This window comes from Buteo buteo, chromosome 11 (genome assembly GCF_964188355.1).
Source record: "Buteo buteo chromosome 11, bButBut1.hap1.1, whole genome shotgun sequence".
NCBI lineage: Eukaryota > Metazoa > Chordata > Aves > Accipitriformes > Accipitridae > Buteo > Buteo buteo.
Genome location: NC_134181.1, coordinates 5,893,188 through 5,915,098, shown reverse-complemented (window position 1 = coordinate 5,915,098; position 21,911 = coordinate 5,893,188). Strand labels below are relative to the sequence as shown.

The window sequence follows — 21,911 nt, the reverse complement described above, 5'->3', positions numbered from 1 at the left end:
GCGAGCCGTCGCGCTGGGCCGCGAGGACGCCGGCGGCCATGGGGCGGCCCTTTTCCTCAGAGGAAAGGCCCGGGAGGCTCCGAGACGGCAACCGCCGGCAGCTTCGTGCCTCCCCGCGTCCCGCAAACGCTTCGAAACGCCGGCCGCCCAGTGCCTCCACGTGAAGACCAGGTGGCGGGGAGGTCCGCGGCTTCCATTTCCTGGAGAGGGCTGGCTAATTTGCAAAATGGCTGCGAGGGAGCGGGAGAGGCCTCTCCTCGCCCGGCGGAGGCCGAGAGGTGGTCCCCAAAACCCGCCGCCCTCGGTGGGCTGCCCCCTTCTCGGGGGGCTGCCGGAAAGGTTCCCGCCAACCTCCATTTCCTCGGCGATGGCCATGGGGTGGGTGGGGCGGCCATGAGGCGCCGAGGGGGCGGGAAGGTGGCCGGCAGGGCCGCCCGAGGCCGGCGGCGGGGAGCCGGCCCCGCGCCCGCCTCTCCCCGCGGTGACCTTGGGCGGGCGCCGCGGCCCTCCCCGCCGCGCGGCCGCTCCTTCCCTCTCCCCCACCCCTTTATATTTTTTTTTTTTTTTTTTAAATTATTTATTTATTTATTTATTTAGGCCGCGGGAAGAGTTTGAAGCGCTCCCAGCTCGGTGCGGGGGGCTAGAAGGGGAAAGGCCGCTCCTCCGAGCGGCCCCGGGACTTTCCCCGCCGGAGGGCGCGGGGAGAGGGGGGGGGGGGGGACGGACGGGACCCGTCCCGGTCCCCATCCCCGTGTCCGTGTGTCCGTCCCCCCCCCTCCTCCCTCGGGGCGGGAAGGTGGCGGCGGGCGGGGTGCGGAGCGGAGCGGGGAGGAGGGGGGGGGGGGGCGCCGGCCCCGCCGCCGCCGCCGCCGCGGGGGAGACGCGGCTCCCGGCGCTGTGCGCCCGAGCTGCTGCTGGTTACGCCAGCCCCGCCGCCTGCCTCTCTGCCTCTCCTCGCCTCTGATTCTGCGCACAGCCAGCCCCAAAGCCTGTCATTCTGCAAAACACAGTTTACTCAACAGAGAGAGCGAGTGGGGGAGCGGGAGAGGTGGAGAGAGGGAGACGGCGCGGAGGAGCCCAGTCCCGCAACCCAGCATGGCTTCAGGGGACCTTTACGAGGTAGCGGGGGGTGCCGCGGGGCGCCGCGGGGCGGGAGGGCGGCGGACCGGGGGGGGGGCGGGGGGGGGCCGCCGGCCGGGGCGCCGCGGAGGGCAGCGGTGGCGCGTTCGGGAGCCGCTCCGCGGAGCCCTCGTAGTTGCCGAAGAGCGGAGGAAATCGCCGAGGGAAGGGCTGGGGTGGAGGGGCAAAAAGGGCTGGCGTGTGTGCCGGGGGGGGGGGGGGAGGGATGGAGCGGCTCCCCTCCCTTCCCTCTGCCTCTCTCTTTCTCTTTCTCTCTCTACTTTCCATCGGGCTTGATCTTAGCAGGCCTTGCAAGAGAGAAGGAGGAAGGAGTGAAGGAGAGCGAGAGTTAGCGGTAGGATGGGGAGGCGATCGCAGTGTGATGAGCCCGGAGAGTGGAGAAAGTCCAGGTAAAGTCATCGGCGCTCTGGACGTGCTGAATGTGCAGATTAGTGCGAAAAAATGCGCCTTAGCGCTGCCGGCAGGCGCAGGGATGGAGGCGGCTCTGCGCCCGCTGTGCAAAGTGCAGGAGCCGGCGCCAGGTTGCTTCACCTCGCGCCCGGGGTGCTGCGGGGGCGGCGGGGGCGGCGGCCGGGCGGGAGCGGGGGGCCGCGCCGCGCCCCCCCCCCCCCCCCGGCACCGCGCCGGGCTTCAAAGTTTGGCGGGGGCCCCGTTCCGGCGGGGACGGGCGGCCCCGGGGTGCGAGGTGGGGCGGGCGGCGGCGCCCGGTCCCGGCGTCCCCGTCTTCGTCCGCCGTCCTTCCTCCCCCCCCCCCCCCCCGCCCACCGCAGCCCGGCGTGGGGTGTCGTTTCCCCTCCACCCCCCCGGGCCGAGCGGCGATGCATCGGGCGACGGCCGCCCCGTTTCCAGGTCGGGGGCAGGGAGAGGAGAGGAAGCTGGCAGGCGGGCGGCGAGACCCAGCCAAATTTTGACCTCAGGCACCCGGTTCGGATGCCCAAACTGAGAACAAGTCTAGCCACTCTCCCCGTGCCAGAGAAGAAGGAGGGAGAAAGCAGAAATTGAAAATAAGACAGGCTGGACCCGGGTGTTTTGCATAGCCAGCTCCAGTCAGTGGAACCGGGGTGGCAGTCTACCATCTGAAACCGACCAGACGAGGCTGGACGTCCTACAGCAAGCAGCTCCTGGACCGGAGCACCTCCTCAGGCTCCGCATTTCCCGGTGAAATGGCCGGTTGCGTTGTGGTTGTCTGGAGCGCACAGTTTAAGGGCTAGGACAGGAACGATCACCTTCCAGTTGGAGCTGTGCGCCGATGATTAGGCGCTGCTCAAACATCAGGGTGTGCTTGGGTGTGGAATTGCTGCGGTGGTTCGTTGGACATGGTTGGACTTACTCTCCATTTTGATGATCTTGATGTTCGGCTGTCGGGTCTTAAGGGCAAGAAGCAGAGGATCTGGCTGGTTTCACATAGACGGTTCTTACTTTGTCATGGGTCTTTCAAAGTCTTTAACAAAGGTCATGGTTAAGGGATGACATTGCTCTATTAGGACTTGATTTTGCTGAGTGGGACACAGACCGCCTTTCACGTGAACTGCACTTATGTTCTCCTACGTGGTGTAAAATTATCGGAAGTACATGATGATTCGAATAGTATCATTGACCTTTTCCCCACCATTTTGCAGTATCTGTCATATTACCTTGCAATTTTAAGGATATTGTGTGTCAACTGTATTGATGTTATGGCTCCGGCATAGCCAGTGGGAGTTCTGTGAAGAACTACTTTGAACCTGAAAAAGTTAGTGATAAAATTTTGTATTAGTAACTTCTGGGATGCGTAGAGGATCTTTGCCTGGTCTTGTCTAAGCTTTCTTCAGATGTTTGGATTAGTTCTGGAAGGAAGTAAAAATAGTACCTCTTAGGCTAACAGTAGCCATGCTGGTTTAGCTCCTACTCATCGTTAAAAAATTCTGCTTTTTTATGATCTTTGTGGTGTTATAAGACGATGGCATTTGGCAGTTGGATGTGGGCTATGCATTGAGTACTGCTGCGTAGCATATGAGTGATGCTGCTCAAGTAGTAACCTAGCATGGAGGTGTTCTGTGAGAGAGCAGACTTCTAACCCAGTCTGCAGTCAATTTTAGGCCCAGTTGCCTTGCAGGCATTTGCATGGATGAATGTGGATTGTTAGTACTGTGGTTCAAAGCCTCTGAATCACTTCCTTTCTTTGTTACACCATTTGAACTACTTTTGCTTATCATTCTATAATACGGAAAAATTGTATCCACCAGAACAGGTAAGTGGAAGTATGGCTATTCATTCCTTGTTGCATGAGGTCTTTGGAATATGACCTTCTCGGCTGGTCATGATGTAAAATCTTCATCTACTTGTCGGACGTGTGGGACAAAGTATGTGCGGGGCTTCGATTATCAATCCATCTACATTTTGCATCTCCACTGTGAAGTTCTCCATGATGGAGTTCACAAGAAATGTCTAGAAAGCTGAAGAGTTTGTACATCTAGTAGGTAGCAAGTGTGTAGATAGTAGTAGCTTCATTTAAAAAAAGACTCAGCTTTGCCTCCCTGCTCCTTCCTGCTCCACAAAACCAACTTCATCAAAGGGACACACTAGAAAGCAGCAGTGGTTTCCCACACCAGCTAGCGCGTGAGATGAAGTGCTTTGTGCCTTCAGAGCTGACATACATCATCTTTTCTGTCCTCCTGAACAAGTAAAACATTATGTGGATGGCAGGATGACCATTAAACAGTTTCAAGATTTTAGCTTGAAATTCTTTGGGGCTGTTGGTGTAAATAAATAATTTGGGGCTTATGGTGACATTCCAAAGGTATACTACGCTCCTGATTCCCCTCTGACTCCATTAGGAATATCTGAGTCCTTCAAGGATTCTTACTGAACTTCAGCAAATAAGACAATAATTACCTCTGCAACTGGGAGTATTTAATACTGGCTGCAAAATGATTTTTGTTAAAGCCAATCATGATCTAGGAGCCATGATAAAGCACATTAAAAAATACAGTCTGTGCTACCTATACTAACTTCTCATATTTTGGTGGCACTCAAGAAACTTAAATATAAAACTTTAAGTTTTGGAAATAGATGTGCATATTTATCCTGTCAGTTCATTAATTTTCTACTCTTGTGTTATTTTAAAACGTTTTTCAACCTTTTAAACTTAAAGATAAATTCAATTAATATCTTTATATTGAAGCAAAATAAGATCACAGACAAAATAACTTCAGTGTTTTGTTAATTAGGTGCCTTTTTTCTAGTTAGATACGGCTTCCAATCACCTGAAATACCTCCTATTATATTTCTTTTACAACTCCGAAACAGGTACCAATTTATTCTAGAAGCAAAAGAACACCCATTGGGAATTCTGTGTGTACTGGTAGTCAGTTCTGGATTTGTGTATTAGAACCAAGACAGTTTACATCAAAAGAGAGTTACTTCCATTATATGATAGAAGATAGGTATTAGTTTTTAAGTTTTACTTTTAAGTAATTTTTTTTTTTCCTTTAACAGTAAGGAATGCTGTATATATTTTTGTGTAATTCTCAGGCTCTATAAAATACTAGTTTGGCTTTGCTTGACTTCCATGTTCTTACAACTTCAAGCTTTTCTGAGTGGGTGAGAGTGTCATGGAATATTCCTTTCTTTTTTCTCCCCCCCCCCCTCTCTTTCTCATAAGAGGTAACCAGTTAAATATTAAAGAACTCTGTGTGCATATTCCTTAGAAATAACAAACTGAAAATAAAGGACTTGACAAAAGGGTATTCACAGTGGCCTTCAGTAAGGCAGCCCTATTTTGCTGTATGATTCATATATGCTGTTGGATGTGTTGATAGGAAATCCTCGTTACTTTTGATAACAGACAGAAAGGGTAATGTATTTATGCTTAAATACCAAGTTTGTTGATTCACATTAAAGTTGTCGTCAGTAATTGGAAGTAATATTTTGTATTTTCCATGCACAATTTAGTTCTCATGTTATCTGAACCCAAATAGCTCACTCACAAAGGCCCTGGTATTAAAAGTATATGAGATGGCTTTAGAGGGGAAAAAATTCAGTATGAACAGTGCACCTAACTTTATTTTTCCTAGCACAGAACATCCCGTTTACTGCAATAAAATTCCAGTTTATTGGTGAATATATGAATCAGTTATCAGTATCATAGAATCATAGAATCATTTAGGTTGGAAAAGACCTTCAAGATCATAGAGATGCTCATGAAGCTGACTGATGCTTTTTTAATTTAATGTTTTGGGGGTTTATATACAATGAACACAATTAGACATTCAGGAACGATGATGTTGAAATCTAAAGTCTTATTTTAACGTTGTGTCAGATTATATTACAACACCTTAGGTAAGTGATCTAAAGATTATAGCTAAATCTCTGAAGGGGACTGTCACATGCATATATTTCTGGATCACAATAATAAAATCAGTCTTTAAAGCTCAGCAGTTTTTGCATTAAAGTGTTGCTCTTTGTGGAAGAGTGACATTTTTAAAAAGGCATCTTCTCACCGAAGTGATACAAGGCCCATGGATAGGAGGCTTGTCCACCATAGTGACAGGTTTCAATTAAATCTTAGTCTGTTTATGCAGCTGTGTAAGAATGAGCTGCGGTTTATTTTAGCTCACGTGATCCACCAGAAAGATAATGTATTTCCAGATGAGTTACAACATCTCCCATTTATACCTGCACTCAGGCACCAGCAAAGTCAAAACTTGAAGATAATAATGGCCCTGTTTGGCCTGCTGAATCTTTATTACCTGTGGAGACATGCAAATTGGAGAGAACATGGCTGAACTTTGGACGCTAGGTCTGATTTGCAGATGCAGAGTTTAGAAAATAATCTTTGTTTTACAAAGTGAGGAAATGCAAGTTTTTGAGCATTGTGGCTTTCCATCTTGCATCTCTTTCAATGGAGTCACTTTTTAGGAGAGACACATACTTAAGCCTGCTTATTGAACTGGAAAGCAGAGATATGTTTTTAAAGTATTATTTCACACTTACCTTCTAAGACAGAAGTGACTTGCAAGAAGATGGTATATTTAAGTAAATGTTCTTATTTCTCAACCTAAATCAACCTCTTTATTGATATAAGAGTTCCATGTTGAAGGAACAAGACTGATTTCATATGCAGAAAACAGTGACTTGAAGTAGGATCTGGGGAATATAGAACAGAGTTAAGCACCTAGTCCTGTAGAATGGCAAGCTATGGGTGCAGTGCTGACTTCAGTAATACTGGGCTTGTTCCTACCAGCTAAGCATCTGGTCATCTGTAAGTACACCTTTTTTTCTTTTTTTTTTTAGTGGAAAAGCTTTACTAACACCTATTTTGAAGAATCGGCTATTTCTCTGTACATTGTCATTGATCTATTATCAAAATCAGTTTTTAAAAGACAACTGTCCTCAAAATAAGGTAACCTGTGAGCAGTATTACCCTCAGTAGTAGAAATCTAGAAATCTTGCTGCCTGATGAAAGTTTTCAGGACTCTATTCCAAATTAGGTGTGATTTGCAGTGCAGACAGTATTCTTCAATCCTAAGTGGGCAATCATCTGGACAATAGATTAGACTGAGGTATAAAGCCAATAACAAAGAGTTAACCTGAGGTCCCTTCTGCCCGGGTCTTGTAGTTCTCCAATTTAAAGGTACTGAGTGAGTTTCAGAAGCATAACTGGATAACTCTGGCAATATTCATTATCTTACTAAGAAATTCCAGTGTCCAGCCACATATGGAACATTACAATGTACATAATGACTGTCTTGTTTACCTACAACGTCACTCTGTTACCACGGTTCCAACTTCCTCATTACATTGTAAACTGCCTGGCATATTTTGGGACACTGCAAACCAATTAATTTCTTATGCATGTTACTGTTTTGTTACTATCTTCGTGAAGTGTTTTATCTGGATCAAGTGTAGTTTATCTCAAGGTACACATCATAAGCATACCCCTGCTTGGAAAGGCTACTGAAAATATACTCTGTATCACTCTCTAAAGCCTAAACACATGCAGTGAAGATTTTCCCCCCACCAAAGACACCGAACTTAACATGCTTCCCTTCATTGTCTAGGTTCAGTGTTCATACCCATCTGAAGATTTAAATGGCATAAATTTTTGTAACGCTTTCTGAATGACAAATACAGTGCTTTACTTTGGGTTGGTCTTTGATTCAAAATTAAAATCCAGCAATAAACTCATTGTTTACTAACTGTTTCTGAAAGTTAAAATATTTAGAGAGAGACAGTTCAAATAATGGCAAAATTTAAATGTGGTCTAATATTGAAAGAAATTGCCTAATTTTTTTTTTTTTTAATCAATGGAGTAATTGTGACGGTCAGCTATGCTGTAAATAGCATTTCTTTGTCCATTCATTTGACTTTTAGCAGTATTACGATTTCTTGGCTCTGTACATTTTCATCAGTGCAATCCCTTTCTGTTGTTCCTCCTTATCCATATATTTTTCAGACAATTTCTGCAGCATGTTTTATGACACTGGCATCCTGACACTGGCAAAAAAGATTAATTAAATATTTAACTATTCCTTGTGTTTAAACTATTAGAAAAATATATCAAACAATTTGAAGTGAAATATTTTCAATGTAGGGCAACTAGTAGTGGGGTATGTTAATGCTGGCTTGCTTTACATTCATGCAAATAAGAATATTCTGGTTTTGACAAAAGGAAAATCGTCCTTTTGGCCTGATTAATAACAATGTCACACTCTTTGTTTATTATCAAACCTTTAGACTGGTAACATTGCAAAGCTGAAGGGAAATACACTTCAATCTGTTTACTTCTATTACACAGAGAAAATGTAGATTCCGATACTCATCAGTCATAATATAAAATATTGTTGCAAATCTGTTAGGTCTCTAAAAACTTTCACAATAAGTTGATATGATTGACCTGTGTAGGAAAAAAATTATTCTTGTTGGGGCTTACCAAAGAAGGGGAAATAGGTTGACTCTTGCAGAATTATAAACGGTAGCAGCATGATCGGGAGACTACAATAAAACACTAAAGCAAAAACAGTATTGAAAACATCTGTCAGAAAGACACTTCTCTTTGAAAATAGCAGTTGCCCCACTTGGGCTTTGCTAGATTTCTCACAGACCACCCACAAAACTCGCAACCCTTTCCTTCAGAGGGGCAAAACAGGAACAATGAGGATATTTTCTTCCATAAGGCACTTCGCTGCATTTATTTAGATTTTGTGGGGTTTATTTGAAATCATCTTATAATAATGTAATCACTTACATGTGCTTAGCATCCAATGGATTAAGAAGGGATACAAGGGACTACACACTACTAAGTCTGAGCTCCATTGCACGCAAATTGGTAGCACCTATAAAAAGAAATAGAATCAGCAGATACATGTGAGCATGTCTTGGTTTGGAGAAGAGTTAACAAGAATTTTTAGAGGAAAGTCACATCTCACAGAACTCTTCGTCAATATGTGGATAAGAATGGCTCTGACTGGTGTAAATGGATTTTCAAAAAACCTTCTGGTAAGTTCCCACAGGAGCAGCTGCTAATGAAACAAAGCTGTTGTCCAGAAGGGTTGGTCATCTCTTAGACTACCTGGTTCACAGAGAGGAAGCAATGAAGGGTAGTTATGGTAGAGTGTCCAAACGTCAGTACTGGGACCTGTGTTGTACAGCAGAACCATCAATTATTTGCAAAGAGTCGCATTTACTGCTGATAATGTATAGATTATTATTAGCATTGTCAAGAGAAAGGTTGACAGTGAAGAGCTGGATGAGAGCAGCTGAAATACGGTGTTTATAAATGCAAGCTAATGATCAAAGGAAAGATAATCCTGACTATACATGCATAATAATGAGCCCTGAAGAAGCCATTACTATTCAGGAGAGATCTTGGAATCATTGTGGAAAGTTTTTGGGTGTGTCTACATTAGTATTTTAATTTGGATCAGATGCGTGCTTTTGAAGTGAATCTCCCTGTGATCCCCATCTACCACACCTCCGTTTGCATCACAGAACTGTCTTGGAGAGCAGCGACCACACTCCCTTCTGGTGAAACTAAACCAGAAAATGCATTGCAGCTCCTAATGAGTGTCCAGTCCATGGGACCAGACTACTGTTTATCAGGCAAAGAGAATTTTGGGTGTTATTAAAAAAAGCAATTGAGAATGAAATGGAAGATGATCACCGTCACATCAGTGGGGAATACTGCTGTGGTTCCACGTCTGCCATACTGCACCCACTTCAAGAGGAACACAGAACTAGAAATAATGCAGAGAAGGACTAACAGGGTGTTGCACAGTATGGAATGGCTGTCAGTGAAAAGACACCTTATGACAACTTTCTGGCTGGCAGAAGAAGTGATCGAGGAAGATATGAATGGTATGGGAAAAAACAAAGGGGGGATGATAAGTTAATTCAGTGATGAATGCTATTTCTCATTGCACAAGAAAAGGCATGCAGCAAATGAAATGATTAGGCAAATAACTGAGACAAAGGAAGTACTTCTTCACAGTTATTTAAATCTTGGAACTCATTGCCATGGGATGTTGTGGAAGTCAGAACTGTAAATGGTTTCAAAGAATGGTAAAACAGCTTCTTGGAGGATAGATCCCTTTATCCCTTTCAGCACAAAAAAATCTTTAAACTGCTAGTCACCAGAAGCTAGGAGGGTAGAGCAAGGGCAGCACTTACTCTACAGATGCTATTTCCTAAGCATCCAGCACTAATTTCTGTTAGAATATACAACATGTTGAGCTAAATGGACCTTTAGTCTGACCTCATATGGCAGTTCTTAGTTTTGTACTTACTACAGTCATTAAACAAACGTAGGTGTTGACTAAGACGTTGATACAGTCTGCAAAGATCGCAAACATACTTGCCTTACAAGTTGTATTCTGGTATTCTAATTGCTAATCGTTGTCAGTTAGTATCCTTGCAAACTAAAGGACAAATCAGAATAGTGGATTCAGTTTCCAACATAGAAAAAGTCAGTTTCTCTTTTAGAGAACTCACAGTCTAGATTTCTAACAAGATGCAACAGGTGGTAGAAGCAAACAAAAGAGTAGAAGAAGGGAGGAGGTGATGAAGTAACATTGAATCAAGCATGCATAATAAAAATAAAGTTTTGGCACATAGCCGTAGCTCTGGCTAATAACTGGGGTAAATGGGATAAAGATAAGCTAGAAAACATTTGAGTAAATGCATGGAATGAGGCAAATGATCGAGTCAGTATTATTAGAAAGTTACATTAATGTAATAAAATGTTTCTGATGGACAAAACCAGCTTTCTCCTATGAGAAAATCATTTCAGCATCTAAAAGGGTTTATCCACAACTTTTTGCTGTATTTACATTTTTGGATGGTCTTCACAGGCTTCTTTAATGCTGTACAGGGTTGTTAATACACATTTATCAATCTTTAAAGGCCTTACCTGAATATACATTTAAAAGCTACTAACTTTTAACAAAACCTTCAAGTTGCTATTGCATTGGGGTTTTTTTCCAGAAATGGTGATTACTAATATACTGAAATATAAACGGTCTAATTTCTAACTGACCAGCTCAACTTGTCAAATTCTTTCACACATACAAAATTAACTTTTTTTTCTGACATCACTTCACAGTCACTGCAGTGAGCAGTGGTATTGAAAACTGTTCTCAGATGTCAGGCTAACTACGAAGGAGAGAGCTTTGCTTATATATCGTATTAGTCTTAGTAATAAGAGAGATATTAAAAAATAAAGTGTGACATTACAGTTTTAAAAGACTACTTTGTAAAATTTGTTTGACTATGCTGATGGACTTCCCTTTAAATGTTCTGCAGTTGAAATTTGCTCTAATAATATTTTTGAAACTGTTAAATCATTTCCCTTTTTGGAGAAGGGACTGTTTTGCAAAATATAAAATCACATTATCACATTAATATACCTGATGAATTTGTCTTTCAGAAATCTTCTCGCCATAGGGTTCAGGTGTTTTAGCACAGGAAATCTGACAGCAAAGGTGCTGGGGAATTCCTGCTAAATACGGTCCACATGGAAAGAAAATGCACAGTAATGCTCACTGGGCTCACAAATGGATTCTGAGACTCTTAGACTGCGAAGATGTTGATCACAAAGTTTTTTGGTGATTAATGTAAGGGAAGAATAATGGACTCCAGTGCAAACGTGAATGCATGAATTTAGGATGACACAGCATGAGAAGACCACCTTTGATGAGAAGTGACTGAACTTAATCTCTACCTAAGCAGAGGAAGTAGCAACCTTTTAGGTTCAGCAGTGGTACGACATAACAGTACAGCTTCAAATTAAATAGGAGTATGACTCAAGTATCAAAATCCATGCAGGGAGGAGGATGGAGACTTTCTGAATCCCAAATTAAATACTAGGAATTATTGGGAAAACTACATTTATGTACTAAAATGCCTTCACATGGCTCCAGGGGAAATACCCTGCAAGTTCTTGAAGGAATAAATACTGGCTGATAAGGGGCAATTAAAACTTAGCGATTCAACTGTAGAAACTGGAAGCAAGACTGTATTAGAGTCTGGGTACACAAACTCAAGCTTTTCACAATCCAAAAATGTGAAAAGTTGAAAAGCAGCTTCCACCCTTGTGTAATTAAACGTTACCACTGGTTCATAATTTTCTTCTGTGCTGAAATGTCAGAACCAATGTACTATAACAGTCAGAAAAGGAGATGGTAGGGATGATGAGGAACGTGACAATGTTTTATCCAAGTAGTCACAATTATATACCTAATACTACTAAATGCTGCAGATTAGTACATAATAGTATACAGTATTTGTATAGTCAGCAAAATACACCGTAGTATGGGAACAGTGATAAAAGTAACAGGAAACTGAAAGAAGCAATAGATAACAGCTTCGGCTCTTTAGCAGCAGCAGAGGTGAATTTTTTTATTTTTTTTTTAGTTGGGGGGGGGTGTTTTGTTTAGTTTTTACAGTGGAAATGCAAAATGACTGCTTTTCTGTCTTTATATATAAAAAAGTGCGAGACAGGCAATTAAATAAAAAATACACAATTCAGGTTGCAAAACTTAGTAACACTGAATGTCCCATTACTTACCTTTATGGGCTGATAATGTCTTATGTACAAGAGCCTAATCATCTGTGCCCTGATGATACATAAAAGATACAACAGAACCACCGGAGAAAGCTGTGTTTGATAATGTATTTTTACATATACCAGGGAAATAGCAGCTCTTTTACTTTACACCCACAGAAACACTTATGTTTCTTAATAAAATAAAAAGGGTGAGGCCCTTGGCCAGCTTTTATGGCCTTCTCAGTGCTGCATTTTATTTGCTTCTTGGTGTCAAGAATGGTAATTGTCAGTTAACTGTGGGAATCGTGGGTCTCAGCAAAATTGTTTGGCATCACAGAGCTGAGCAATGCCTTCAGAGCCCAGGTGATTTGGATCGGCTCCTTCCTCTGACTTTCCTTTGGTTTAGAACCTGCTGTAGCGTTTTGTACATAATACGGGTATGTTAGTACTTTTAGGGAAGCTGAAGTATAAATACAGCGTCAGACTATGCGGCAGGCGGGCTGCCTGTGTGACCTGACAGCAGTTAAGGAGTATCGGAATGCTCTGCTCCTCCCATGTCCTCACTCAGCAAAGGCTGTTCCCGTTGCTGTTCGGAGCCATTGGAAGAAGACTCATCCACCACCCTCCTGCTGTCTCCCCCGCTGCCTTCTCACCAGCTGCAAATGACTTCCAGTGCCTTTCCCATGCACTGGCATGCATTTGCATCAGATGGCAGGTTAAAGCAAGAATGCCAAGGTGGCCTTGTCATCTCTCCCTGCTGACTAAGGCCTATGATGCAAACAGTATGTTGTATGGCATTTATCAAGTGGATCAAGATAACAAAAATTCCAAGGAAGCTCCAAGGAAGACACCCTTTTTTTTTTTCCATTGTATACTTCACAAGCTTTGAATTATTATACTCATCAATCTTTTGTTACACTGATAGAATGAACTTTCACTGAAGAACAGCATGGCTTAACGCATGGACTGCCTGTTGTAGTTCATAATCTTGCATGAACTGTTGTTCTTGCTGCCTTAGAAAGCTTCAAGGAATTGCTAGAAGAGTTGATGGAAGACTGCTGTTTCTCCCAATTGAATAACATGTCCCCTAGCTTTGTCATGAGCACCGCAAAGGATGCCGGATCTTTTTCCTGCATAGTTTGACCATCCTGTGCGTTGGCTTTCTGACATGACATTACTTATAGTATTTCTAGTGAGTGTCAGTGATACCACATTTCTCACTCTTAGAAGTTGTATCAAGTATTGCAGGTGTGCATGGTTACCACTTATTGACAAGCTACCGCGGGCTGTGATTTGAATTGTCCTGCAACTGTGCTGCTGTTATTTTTTGTGCTTCATCCACTCATATCAAATACCACTGACAACCTGCTCTATTTAGAAGACAAAGGCAAGTCTCCTTTTAATGTGAACTGGACCTTCTATTTGTACCATGAATGATGATGTAGTTTTCCTCCCGTGCTATTAATTGCTGCTCTTGTAGCCTATTTAGTATACAGGGACAAAAGTCTTGCTTACTGATCAATTAAGATGTGTAAACTACTCTTTTATTTTGGATATGCAATCTGCATTGCTGTTATATCTCAGAGTATACACCCCTTGATTTTCTACAGTCTGTTTCAAGATATGTGTCCAAAGTACAGTTGACAAACCACGGACAACATTCTTTAATGCTGTTTTATCCCCAATCCACAAGGCAGAAAGAATTCCTTAGGTAACTGAAATAATTTCTGCCTTAACATAACACTTCTGTAAAATTTCTAGCTCAGAACAGCTGTAACAGAACTTTCCCTAAACATCTTTCTTTTACTTCATGTCCAGCTGCCTTTGCTCCTATTACCACCAAAAGACAGCCATTCCAAGATCACAAGCATCTCTGGTAATCAAAAGTTGCAGTCTAATGGCAGTTGATGTTTCAAAGTGCAGGGTTATGCACTGAGGATGTTGTTTAGTACTGAGAATCACAAAGGTATGTTTTGGATGTGTATTTAAATGCATACGCTTTTACAGGCATCGAGGGGATATCTGGGGATTGCCTACAGATATTTAGTATTTGATACATCACTTATTCAAGATTTGGAAAGTACTTGAGTAGTAAGCCTCAGGGTTAGCAGAGGAACTGTGTGATAAGCCTTGGATCTCACAGAAGAACTGATAGCAAGACCTACCTTTTCATTCCCCCTCTGATGACACAGTAGTGTAATAGGGCTTTGCAGTGACAGATACAGTGTAACTGAGGGAGACAGAAGAGGAACCATGGCTGTTTTACAGTCACTTCTGGGTTTGGGGTTTGTTTTTTTCTTTTGAAGTGACTGGCCTTTAGCTCCATTTCTGAGAAGGTTACTTGAACCTCTGACTCAAACAGAGATGTCTCTGAATGGGGTAAACCGGTAGCTGCAGCACTTCTGGGACAGAATCTGCAGACTGTTAGGAGCACGTTCCCCTTTGCAAACATGGTGGCAGCTGCTTTCGATCTGTGGCTTCTTGCTGCTATTGTGTGAGGGAATCACACTCTCTGAGTTTCAAGAGCCACAACAGAGAGTAAGTAAAGCTGTGGCTCATTTAGGACTGGGTGTTATTTTAATGAGCTTAATAAATCCTATATAGGACTGAGAGTTTCTTTGGATTTCTCAGTCCTGCAAAGAAGCGCTCCTAGGCTGACCTTTGAGCCTTGTACACTGTAGAGCTCTAAAAAACTGCACCAGTTCTATGCTGCACCAATTTCAGCAACATCAGCAACCCTAGTGTAAGTAGCTCACCCGCTTTAGCAGCTGTTTTCAGCATCAAGTTGATCAGACTTCTCTGACTGGAGCGTAAATGACATTGTACCGCAAATGGCTTTCACTGCCCCAGGTCACCATGTTCACAGACGTTCACAGAAGTCCAGGAGCTCCATAGTCATGTAGAAACAAACTGATTTGCTTTGTGAAATAAGTACTCACAGAAGATAAGGAGTTGGCATGTTATTAACCAAACTCATCACATGAGTTCGTTTCATCACATGAAACATTCATGAATGTTAATATTGTTCTTGTAAAACATGAATGGCAAGGGTGGACACTGACCTTCAAAGGGCAAAATTCATTGCAGCACCATTTATCTCACTTTTAGCAAAGCAGGATGGAAGATCTCCTAAGTTATTAATTCTACAGTCATGGCTATCAACTTCTCATTACAGTCAGCCATGTCATATAACCACTGTCATCAAAAGAAATGGATATCTGGATCAGACTCTGTCTTACAGTGAGCAGGGTTCTCACCCTTTCCTCCTAAAGTTAAAGGTTGCTTCTGGAAAGGATTTCTAACGTCTATCGTAGTGGTTAGGACTGAAAATGCACTGGAGGAAAGACTCAGCCAGCCAGCAAACTCTCAGGCCTTCTCTGCAGAAAAAACATTCACCACAGAAACTTAGAAATGACTCAGGGTGATGAACTGGTATAATTTTAAACAAAAAGTATTATCACACCTATTTTCTGGCTACAGTACAGTTTTATTAATGGACGTGTATTGTGAATCATATATTCTTGGAGAGTCTGCTTTGGAACACTCAAACTAAAAAATTACTTTTATAAAATTATTCCAGTGTGCTTTAATACCAAAAGCTGAGAAATATGGTAGATATACCAAGAAAATTAAAAGCCCTAGGGCTAAATATTTTTATAAAAGTCATTTAAAAAACAGAACTTCAACTAACCAACTTGACCTTGCTCATTACAGTGCTGGAGAGATTTGGTTGTGCATAGCTATGAGTATAGCACTGTTTAAATAACATAACAGAATCTACCAGTGGTGTAATGCTTTGTGATTTCTACTAAGACAAAATCTATAGCTTTTGACTCAGATGATTAGGGAAATGTCTGATATACTAGGTTCTACTGTCACTTACAGGAACATAATTTATGTACATTAAAAAAATTAATGCTATCCTACTATTTGGTAAAGCTATCTTTCCCTTCCTTTTTTATGAAGCCTTTTGAAAAGGTTTTCAGGTAACTAAAACCAAAAGATACCTGAGGGTCTGGCCCTTAAGTGAAAATAGTCACAACTTTCCAGAATGCTTATGGTGCAAAAGGTTGTGGCTCTCTTTCAGGGAAATGAAGGCATCCTGGAACACAACAGGATTGCTGTACCTTTCCTTATGATGTATCTGTGCTGCTCATTTTTGTGCGTGTGTAGCTCAAGAAAGTAATAAATCTCTCATGTGACATATGGATAAGGCAGTCACTTCACCAGCAGGGACATATAATTTAGGCAGTATGTACAGTGATCTCAAGATCATTCCTAATCCCAAACCGCTTGTTCTACTCTGAAGGCTCTAAGGCACTCCCTCTGTGCTCAGCCCTGCTCCATGCTCTTCCCATCCCATCCCTTCCCTTTGTGCTGCTAGTGGAATTTCCCTGGATGTCGCTGGCCTTGACTTTGGGAAGTCATCCGGCAGCCCTGCAACCCCTGCTGCCCATCTCCGGCTCTCTGGCACCCCACTGCCTCTCTCTGCTGCCTCCACGCATAGGAAAGCCTGGAAAGTAAGACAGGTTGTCCACAGCTGAGTCCACAGAAAACTTGGCTTCCGAATTAAGCTCAATATGTACAGCTTTCCTGTAGGCTACAAAAGTATTATAAGGACAGGGAAGTGTAGCTTAAGTACTTATCGCTGAATGAAAATCTCATTCATACTCAGCTGCCCTGGACCAGTGAGCTCATGTACCACTAATGCAAACTACTGACTGAATTCACCCCATGGAGTGCCCTGATCTCTAAAATGCAGAACTGGGTTATTTTAGTAGAAATTGATTCACTAGTCATGAATTTCATTTGAGAAAATCATGTAATTTTTGGTTTGCTCTCTGCTCTAAAGTGACAGCAGTTCTTTTACATACCCCAACAGTCTTGACAAACTATTTAATAAATTTGAGGTTGAGAAGAAAATGCTGTTACTTCTTCATTTCCCACAACACAGTTGATGGTGAATCACTTGTGCCTAGTGAATGGTTTCTCACGTCAGCAAAACCAACTCCTTCCATATTTTCAGGCACATGTATCCAAAGGATACTAATCCTTTGGATAAAAAGACTTGAATGTACTTTACTATGGTAAAGAAATATACAAACCAGTAAACTCAAAGCATTTAAACTCTTTCCTTACATCTGATTAGTGCTTCATATGCCTGCTTTCAGAACATTCCTAAAGTGTTCTGGTTTAATTTGTTTAATTAGTATTTTTGAATTCATAGCATGTGGTTTTAAAAAACCCAAACACTGAAAATGTAATTTTTTAAAGGTAGATTATTACATTTTTACAGCATGTGTAACTTTCATATATTACTTCTTTTTAAGGTTTTGCACTTACGTAGTATTATGACTCTAAATAAATTCAAATAAATAATTAGCACTTGAATTTTTCACACACAAATGAGGATATTGTTGTCTTGTTTCAGAAAGGGTACAGATTTATGTGGATGTAAAGCAGTTTGTAGACAGATGTGGGTAATTATATAGTAGTGTGCGATGATCTAGTATAGCACAGGGGAAAACTGTTCTCTTTGCCCATATGACTGAACACATGGGTACAGATTTAAGACAATAAGCAGTAAACTTTTTGCATAGCAGGAATAAAACTGGGGCACAGAACTGAACACTGCACATCTTCCTTACATTTAATTTTTCCTTTTTCTTTAGTCAAAATTGTGCCATCTTTAAGAGATGCATTATTTTCTAAGCAATAAAACAAAGAAAATAAGTGATGTATATTGATCTGGTGAATGCACTTATTATAGTCCTGCACTTCATAAAAATGGTCTCCCTCAAAATTACATGAAATAACATTAATTTGAACTTCAAACACAAGTGGTGAACCCTAACACTTATGATGAAATTTTAGAATATGGCTTCTGAAGCAGCTACAAAATTTTAGACAGAGCCATCACAGAGCACCCAAATCTTACAAAACTTAAAGAAATATGGAGACCATCTGTTCGGTTAGCTGCAAACCACTTTGCAGGATTTAAGGTCTAGAAAATGAAATTAGCTAACGGAGATATAAAAGGCACCAGTGGCTGGAAGTTTACCGTTTATAAATTAGAAATGAGATGCACTTTTTAACATTAAGGTTATAGCATTTTATTTATAGCACTTAGAAAGATTCACTAACAGCAGTGGTGTACTTTCTGTGAATCACTTCAAATCAAGATGCAATGATTTTCTAATAGATGTTGTTTAACTAAATCAGAATTTGGGACCTTGTGTGGAACTGCTGAATGAAAAACATTCCTGTGTAACCCAAGACAGGCTAGATGGATATAATTGTCCCGTCTGGCTTTCAAATCTGTGAATCTATGGGCCAGTAAGTGATGTCATGACAATTAACTAATCAAGTCTGGGCCATCATACTGAAAAGGAACATAGGTTGCTGTTAAATGGAAGTGGCATTGGTACTTCTTTGGTGCCAAGGTATATAAAAGTTATTCTAGATCTGTATTCTAGGGTTTTTTTCAGAATGTTATCAAAACACTACATGCTGGAAAGTTCTATAACCACAGACTAATCATTTGTCAAAAAAAGAAAACTTTGGTGACATTGCAAAAATGTTGTGATACCATATGTCATTCACTCTGGAAGGTCACTATTATTTTAATAGTTTCCTATTTTTCATTTTTAGACTATACTACACAATAAACACCTAAAATGCTAGAAAGCTCAAACCTGGCAGAGTCTCTTTCACCATTATTATTAGAACATCTGATGAACAGGATATTATTAGCCTTTTATTTTAAATAGTGGTTAAAAACTTACCAGTTTTAGGAAAGGCATGTTGACCAACTGTTCAAGAATGAGTTATAGTGTGTAAATGAACTATAAAGTGCGTTTCACTCTTATGTAGCAGGAATTTTCAGTACCATATACTGTAACAAATAATAAACTATTTCAGACCCTAAGTCTTTAGAATTATAAATCTTCTCACTGTACATGCAGCATATCTAGATTACCACAGAATGCCATGCATTGAACAATGCCTACAATTACTTACATTAATTAGATTTCATATTGCTGACTTATGAGTCCTGTAACTAGATGGGCATCAGACAGGGGAAAGAACCTAGATCCTAAAATACAAACTCTGGGGTAGAAGAGAGCTTGAAAAATCTCTTTGCTCTTTAAATATCTACCATAAAAGAACTGAAGCCAAATAGATTTTTATGTTGAAGAAAAAATGCAGTTATGTTCCTTACACAAAACTGAAGTGACTTATTGATTAACTTGGACAGGACTCTCCACTGTTAATACGTATAGTGTTATGAAGGGTTTAAAAAAATAAGAAAGTACATCACCAAACAATTGAAAGTGGAAAGATTTCAGACAATTTGGTTATCTTGACTAAAAATGATTTCATATTATATGGCCATCAGAGGAGGTTACTGAACACCTCAGAGTGCTCATCTGAGTAAGAAAAATTTCCAGCAAAATGTAGGAGATGTACAGGTGATTTATACACTTTGTTCTCCCTTACTGTCACCTTCAGAAGACTCTTTCTAGCCATTTAGAGAGAAACTGAAGAACGTTCCATTCATTTTTCCCCAGTGGCTGTCATCTAACTAGCATATATCCTTACATGTGTTGTAAAATATCTCACATTCCCTTTAAAAGTAGTTCACAGGTGGGAACTTGCCTTTTAAAATCTGCAGGATATGTAATTGTGTACATTAACATAATCAACAAGGCAGAAATTGTAAAGATAATGTAGCATACGGTACTGCAAGTGTTGTCTTTGTCTTGTATTGTACAGTGCGTATTCTGAATACTGCATGTGACATTCAACAGCCAAGGGCAAGGTCTTTTCCAGAATAACACTGAATTTTTATACTGCAAAACTAACATCTTTGTCTTTGGGGCACACTAAGCAATCATTAGCACTGATCTGACAGACACTCTATACTAGATTTTGTGATTAACATATTCTGACCATTTGATTTTAAGAACAAGTAAAACATTATGGCACACTACATATTAAAGGAAAGTGCTCACTGCTCCAAGCTCCACCTGTTATGCTGTTAAATAATAGTAATGATCATTAGTATCCATTTAGTAGGCTAGATTTGCATGGTGCTTTGTAACTATGAAATAACATTTCAGAGTAGTAATTGGGGAAATACATAATCTCTAGGGAAATTCTCTGATCAGTTAAACTGTCAGTTTGTTTAAATCCTTCTTCCATGACCACCTGAAGTTTCTTGTTTCCTTGGAATTAAACTAAAAAGTTTAACTATGTGCATATCATCTTGAAATCTTCAAAACAAAATACTTTCTTCTTCTTCTCTAGAAGACAAGTTTAGTTGTGTTCTAGATACCTTATCAAGTTTAGTTAATATCCCTAAAAATATTCCAAAAGAATGAGGTTTATGTTCCTTCATTATGCTACAGTTGGCAAGCAGAATAAAAGCAATACTTTCCCCAATATTTATCAGTATTTCTGTTGAAGTAGTAAGAATATAACACTCCTCCATCATGTGTGTTACTGTTTATTTCTATGTTATTTTTTGCATATATGCCTTTGTACACAACTGCTCTTTGGAGGAAAAGAAAGGTTGATGTGTGATCAGGAATTCCTTATGTAATTCCAAAGCCATCTAATCCAGGTTATTCTTTTTCCCAGCAAAAGGAAATGTATATTCATTTTATGAGTCTCTTACCACTCCCGAGTATGCTAGGAACCTCTTGGTCTCATCAGGACATTACACTGCATAATCTACTACAAAACTGCTAAATACAAGCAGCAGCTAGCACAAATACTAAATGCAGATATTCAGCACAAGTTAATCCTGGGTTTTTTTCCTATTTTTATATTGCTCACTAGGTTTCAAAACAAATTTGCTTGATCAAGATTTTCATGTTGTAGACTGCTGTACATAAAAATTATTTCAATGCACCTTTCCCATTTTCAACACCAGGTCTGAAATCACTCTACAGAGAGGGTGTTCTTTTCAGTTAAGGCACATAAAAATGAAGAGAACGGCTGAGGCAGTGAGGAGGGCTAGAAACGGAAACTCAGACTTTCAAGCCCCATCTAAGCATCCTGTCCTACAGAGCGTTCTGTTACTGTCTTAGCACAAGCCTCCAGGATAGGTACAAGAAATACAAGTGTATTTTTATTAGCATGTTTCCTCTTATCTTTGTGGTAAATGTATGGAAACCTATCCCTCTTATCCCTGTCTTTAATTCCTTTGTATTAGATGAAGATCAAATGTATAGCTGCTATCATGGAGCATGTTGTATGTTCACACCCCAACTTAGCACATTCCTTGTTCTGCTTATACCATAAATACTGAATGTTCATACAAACACTGAAAACACACTGCATAATTACTTCACAGTGTATCTCAGTATTAGAAAATGTCCATTTAATGACTAAGAAAACCTTTTTAACCTTGTGATCAGCTGACCTTGGTCTTAAAACTCATCTCTCCCTTGTACATTTTAGAGAGTAGATTGCTCTTGCCATATGACCTGAAAGTCAACAAACCCTGATGGTATCAGGTGAAGGAAAGAAGAAAGTTCGGAGTTGCTTGTGGGAAACTCCCAGCTGCCTGGTAAATCTAAACTCAGCTTAACTGAGTCAGTTCATAGACCCACTTCCACAGATTGCATAGAACTGTTTTCCAAATGGAGCTGCTTTTCCAAGTGGAAAAGAATTAATAAAAAATTAGTAAATATTTTAGGCAAAATTTATGTATCGTAGAATCAGAGAATAATGTAGTTTG

The 21,911-nt window shown here is 41.0% G+C and overlaps 1 protein-coding gene across 2 annotated transcripts in view; it reads left to right on the top strand.

Moving 5' to 3' along the window:
* Positions 1-645: 645 nt before the first annotated feature.
* Positions 646-21,911, top strand: part of CDYL2 (chromodomain Y like 2) — a 59,294-nt gene continuing 38,028 nt past the window's right edge. The window contains exons 1-2 of one of the 2 annotated variants that reach the window (XM_075039969.1): positions 1,035-1,119; positions 1,426-1,529. Coding sequence is in view for 1 of the 2 variants with exons in the window: in XM_075039968.1 (XP_074896069.1) it covers positions 1,096-1,119 (24 nt within the window). In the remaining variant the exon portion in view is untranslated. Of the gene's footprint in view, positions 1,120-1,425; positions 1,530-21,911 lie in introns of both variants that reach the window. The other variant, XM_075039968.1, reaches the window with a different exon arrangement.